General features: G+C 38.5%; 1 protein-coding gene across 3 annotated transcripts in view; it reads right to left on the bottom strand.

Annotated features, from left to right (window-relative positions):
* Positions 1-224: 224 nt before the first annotated feature.
* The window catches only part of A1cf (APOBEC1 complementation factor), an 83,610-nt gene continuing 77,834 nt past the window's right edge, over positions 225-6,000 (bottom strand). For all 3 annotated transcript variants that reach the window (XM_017318290.2, NM_001081074.2, NM_001365078.1), the window contains one exon: positions 225-5,231. In XM_017318290.2, coding sequence (XP_017173779.1) covers positions 5,080-5,231 — 152 coding nt within the window. In that variant the 3' untranslated portion in view covers positions 225-5,079. The remainder of the gene's footprint in view (positions 5,232-6,000) is intronic.

Below are 6,000 nucleotides of genomic sequence, written 5' to 3'. Positions count from 1 at the left end.
TTGTCTTTATTTTATAGTTTCTGGGCTTCTTTCACTTTCTTGTTGACTGGAAAAGGACACACACTCCCAGAGGATCTGCTATAAGGAAATGACATAAACACAGAGCACTGGGGACCAACCAAGTGCACACTGCAGGTGTGTGCCATTTGTGTTCAGACACTTACTGAAAAATACTCAAACAAACACAATTTCAGTTTTCAGGAAAGAAAGATTAGCAAGCCAGGTTGATAATTTCTAAAACTTTATTACGGAACTTGAAAACTCAATTAAAGCCATATCACCATCCTAAAATCTCACAAAATTGTGTCATTTCTCATTTCATTTGAATTATGACCCTAAATCATATGACCAGGATATTTGTATTTTTCAAAGCAATAATCATTTTCCTAATAATCCAATGATATAATGTTACTTAATATAACTAGATCATATAGCTCTACAAAACATTGTACTCTAAGTACAAAAATAATGCTTTATGCACATTCTTTAATACTGTTCTTTTAATATAACTTTCTTTTGGTACTCTAGATAAATCCATATAAATAACAATAAAAAGAAAAGAACCAAGAGTTTTAACACCTGGGAACTGGAAATCCAGTTTGTTTAAAGCTTTGTTTTCAATAAAAGATAAAAGAGAAAGAGAAAGTAATATTTGATTGTATAGCAGTCACAAAAATTGATTAAAAATGATTTCTATGAGAGAATAGTACTAAAAATACCAGTGATTAAGTAGTTAAAGCAAGATAATGAAGATTGATTTAAATCGATATATTTGGAGTTTGAACTCCCAAATATCTCCTAGGAATTATAATACAAAATAACAAGTTTGAAAATAAGATTGTATATTTGTAGAAGATAAAAAGACTGCGCCGTAAACCACTTACTGTCAAAACATGGAGATATGGCAAAGGCTTGTTAAATATAGTTTTGAATTTTATAAACACAAACAGAAATACTTAATGACCAAAATGTTTTCAAGTAAATAAGCCTGTGTGGGGCTCATCAAAATCTTAAATCAGGTACATATTCCTTATAGCCATAAGTTTAAAGCTTGTGACTAACTAAACCTTTGCTTTTTATTTTTACATAGCTCTTGGTATTTTTCTGGGAAAAAATACTTTAAAATTCATTTCACTCTAAGAACATGTTGGGTGGTAGTGCTGGAAATACAAGGGTTAGGATGGAATTGGCTTATTCTGGGGATTTTGACGAAGTGACAAAGTTACCAGCTGATCTCGTTATGTTCAGTTTTCAAAAGTGAAGAATGCGCTTCTTGGATTGTGCTCCCGTTGCAGAGAGGAACAGAAATATGTGTGCCTGTATTTCCCATTTCTGGAGTAACAGAGGGTATATAGTAAACAAAGAACACAGTAGACAAAGACACATTCTGTCATGAATGAACAGGTGGGTCAATCAACATGGATTGTAAAATTCTCAGCATTAGTAAAGGCAACAAATGATAGGCAAGAATTTCGTGAAAAGGGGCATAAGCTGTTGATGCTACTTTCTACTAGGGAGCGACGAAAGCCTTTGTATAGGAGAAACTGAAGAGTTTGGATGAGGAAGTGGAAGAGCAACAGGAACTGTGAAGTTAAATGCAGAGGGGATTACTTCATCAACAAACTGTCAACTGACAGACTTTAGAAACCAAATCCTAATTTGGTAGATGCTTCTAAATGATTGCCCAGGGTGGCTTGTCAATATCATGTGGTTGTGTTGATGATTTTAAGTTTTTCCATGAAGAACTAAGAAGCACACAGGGGAGAGAGAAGATGAATTATGATTTGTGATTTGTAAGGTCAGAAGGTATTAGTCCTAATTTGCTAAATCTAAAATATAAACACTATGCAAAACTAACCTTTCATTTGACACTTGATATTCTCAAAGTTTATCTTTGAGGTATGTGTGGTGGTACAATCCTATGAGCCCAGCACTTAAGAGGAAGAGAGAGGAGGTTGAAGAGTTTGAGGCCAGCCTGGACTGCATAGGGAGAAAATGTCTTAAAACTGTTAACAAAACAAACACCCCAAAACTAAATCCAATAGCAACACCTCCACCCAAAATAGCAACTCATTTTCTCCCTAGAGTCAAACCCAGTACCCCAAAAATTGGTCTGTTATGGTAGTAACACACTGACACAGACTACGAATGTTACAACGGAATTCAAATTCCCCTCTCTATATTACCAAAATAAAGTAAAATTTCAGAACCATCCCTCCAAAAAGAAGAATGGGGAGGATGAGGAGGAAGAGGAAGAAGAGGAGGAGGAAGAATAGAATGAATGAGGAGGAGGAGCAGGAGGAGGAGGAAGAGAAGAAGAAAGAATAGGATGGAAAGGGAGGAGGACGAAGAAGAAGAGGAAGAGGGAGAAAAAGAAGAATAAGGAGGAGGAGAAGGAGGAAGAAGAGGAGGAGGAGGAGGAGAAGAAGAAGAAGAGAAAGAAGAAGAAGAAGAAGAAGAAGAAGAAGAAGAAGAAGAAGAAGAAGAAGAAGAAGAAGAAGAAGAAGAAGAAGAAGCAGCAGCAGCAGCAGCAGCAGCATCCATCCATCCATTTAGTAGTATATAGATTAGCCACAGGGAGGCAGGCCATTAATTAGTTATGTTTTCTCTGGAAAGTAAGCATGTAGTATCCCACTGGTAATCTTCTTCACACTTTGTTTCTTTTTTGTAGCATTTGGTATTATGTTGCTGATGCTTTTAGTGGGCGATGATGGTATTATCTGTATGAAGCACTTATCTTTTCCTGTTAAATGGATTTCAATCTTCCACAGCATCTTCTATCTTGAGAAAACATATAGTGAGCCCTTCGCTATTTATTTTTGAGGGTTTTCCTCAGGTAGAATTTGAAATGTCTTTTCAGGCTGAGGAGAAATTTACCTGGCCAGAGGACATTTGTGGGTCAATGTAATTCTCTCTCTCTCTCTCTCTCTCTCTCTCTCTCTCTGAATAAAAACAGGTTATGGTGAGTATAAATTTGAATATAAGAATTACTTTAAGGGAAGGTGAATTTTCTTTTTAAAGTTTGTCTTAATAAGTAGTTTGAAGCCAATATGAACTTCGTTCAAGCTCAGAGCATGTGCTTGATGACTATAATGACAGCCACATGACCACTTACTTGTTTTTGACTAAAACAATGTATAGGTGTTGTGTATTTGGTGCAGACTGAATTAGAAAGGACAGAATGAAAGAAGCGGAGTGGATCTACAAAGACTCTAACATTCCCACTCCAAGCTGCTTTTTCAAACCACACAGGAATCTTCCCAAAACACTGACGTCAGGCCCCATGCCAAGACTCTCTGACATATTTGGCCTGTGAGCTTGGCCTTAACTGATTGAAAGCTCTTTAGGTGTTTTGGATATGCTGCCAAGCTCGGGAGTTCCTGTTCTTAGGAACACAATAACCCGAAAGAAGGCATAATCCAGGAAATCCAGAGCCTTTCGTTTCAGCTGGGGTTCTCAACTTTAGATGTCTAGCTAGACTTATGAGAACCTAAAGGTTATGAGGTATTCAACTCTGGTTGACATTTCCCTGGCTTTGATTGGATGGAATTTGGCCTGATTTTAGATTCCAGAATTCCAAGAAGGAGTTGACAATATTTTCTGTACTTTTGTCTTTATTGTCTCTTGAGTTCTACAGACTTTCACAAAAGCCAAAAGCTTTTTTGTTTTTGTTTTGTTTTAATGGGAATTCAAGTGCCGTATCTCCTAAAATCCCTAATAAGGCTGGAGTTATATCTAATTTGTATCAGAACATTACATCCTTTTTACATGTATATAGCCTCCCTCCCCCAGTCACTATCAGATGGTCTAAATTGGGACATTTTGGAAAGCAACACTTTTACTGAATGCTAAAAGGGATGGTCTCTAAGCAACCATGATGGGTGTAAGGCTTTCCTGGAATAGTTTCACTATCAAGGGACTCAGTCATAGTAAAGCCAGCTGCACATATTGAAAGACAATCAAAAGATGGGATGGACAGTGATTTTTGGTAGATTAATATGAACTGGGTAGAGAACTCAAAGGTAACCTCAATTTTAATGCAACTTCTTGGAGATGAGTATGGTGTTGTGTGTAAACAACACCAGCATGGGGGGAGCAGAGGCAGGAGGATCACAAGATCAATATCAAGGTGAGCCTGGGCTACCCAGCGAGACAAAAGCCAAACACTTTTCTCTTTGAAATGACTTTTTGGTCAAGTTTCTGATTATGAAAATATCATAGTGATTTTTATGTAGATCTGATTTACTTTGTAGTTTTTGGGATCAGCAAAATGAGTCTGAGATGAAAGCAAATGAGTATGGACAAGCCAGAATTTCCTGACACCCCCCCCCCCCAAAAAAAGTCATCTTTCACTCTAGAACTTGGTACTGGCATGGTTTCTGTGATTTGGGAATCCTTGAGCAGGGAAAGGATTCTGAAGGAAAACAGTGGCTTAAAGAGTTGAATAAATACAGGGCTTGGATTTGTCTCAAGCATATCTGAAATACATTGTACTGATTTCTAGAAAGTCCCCAGAGGTTGCAGGGACAGGAGGATGCTGACCTATGACAGGCGAACAGTGTGGAATGTCCAGACCAAAAGTGAGAAGGAATCTATAATGTTTCAGACAGTTTTGCTGAGCTCAGCCTGGGATCATACTCCACACTGTATGCAATGCTGAAGGCCTCTTACAGAGCTTCCTGCTTTCCTCTGGTGTCTAAGTTCTGTGAATGAAGAAGCAGCTGCCAGCCAGTGACTAAGATGGGCATTTTACTGGCTGTGCCTTACTACGGACTGCCCAGCTCTCTGTACTAAGAGCATATGCTAATTTGTCAGGGTGTTATCCTCTTCCTGAGACACTCAGGATCCTTGGAAGAACAACTTTTGCTGTCCGTGGATCTTCAGGTTTCTGCTTAACATTTGATTTTGTTGAAGAATAATATTCACATTTCATGAGTAATACGACGAATAAATCTTGTGGTCTCAGGAAAGGCATTGCTTTGGGGGAAGGTATGACTTGTGGTCATGAGGGATCTGGCTAGAGGTTCGTATCTTCTACAGATCCTTCTATAAAGGCTTATTCTTAGAGGACAGGGATCGTTAGAAGGTTCCATATGCATCGCCTCGGGTGGTCAGTGCAAAAGTAGGGTAGACCTCATAGGTTGTATATGCTGCTAAGTCTTGTCCAAGTGTCACTGCTTGCTTGAGCTGGGCTGTAGACACAGGAGCGGTGGCACTGGGGACAGCATATCCTGGAGGAAGAGGCAGAGACAATTTTATGAAAAGTATTCAGATTCCCTCCCTCTTTGGCACATTGTTGTCTTTTAGCAGTACTATAGAATTAACATATTGCTTATAACAAGTGAGTATGTATGTTGAAAATGTGCTCCAAGGGGATCCAGCACCTGGGCTTAGTTGTGTAGAAAAGCATTGGTTTTAGTTGTCCATTTTTGGGTTTGCTCTTTGTAGGTTTTGAAACAGGGTCTCTCTATGGATACACGGAGAACTGTAAAAGCTATCTTATTTAACCAATGGAAATGATACCTTTTCTTTCTCTGTTGTTTGGATATAAGCTAAGCATGCTTTCCCTGGTACTGTGGCTTTCTTACTTTTTCTGAAGCAGTCCCACCCAATTCCTTTTGCCACGTGGCTTTTTGCGGATTTCCAGGGCAAACAGCTTGGCTTACTTTCCTTCCTTTTCAATTGCCTTTCGAGCAGCTGCTGAGATTACAGCTTGCTTACCTATTTGTTATCTGCCTGCCTGCCTGCCTGCCTGCCTGCCTATCTATCTATCTATCTATCTATCTATCTATCTATCTATCTATCTATCTATCTATCTATCTATCTATCTATCTTCCATCCATCATCTGTCTGTCTATTTGTCTGTCTATCTATCCCTATAACTTAACTGTCCTCAAGCTTATTTTAATCTGTTTTAAAATTTTTGTATTAAACAATAAGAATCCTGGAAAGAAATTCCAGTCTTTCTGGTAACACCAGGTTCAGTGATAGCCTCTGTCT

The sequence above is a fragment of the Mus musculus genome, chromosome 19, assembly GCF_000001635.26.
Source record: "Mus musculus strain C57BL/6J chromosome 19, GRCm38.p6 C57BL/6J".
Classification (NCBI taxonomy): Eukaryota; Metazoa; Chordata; class Mammalia; order Rodentia; family Muridae; genus Mus; species Mus musculus.
Note: the sequence above shows the minus strand (reverse complement) of the source record. Positions and strands in the feature narration are given on the sequence as shown.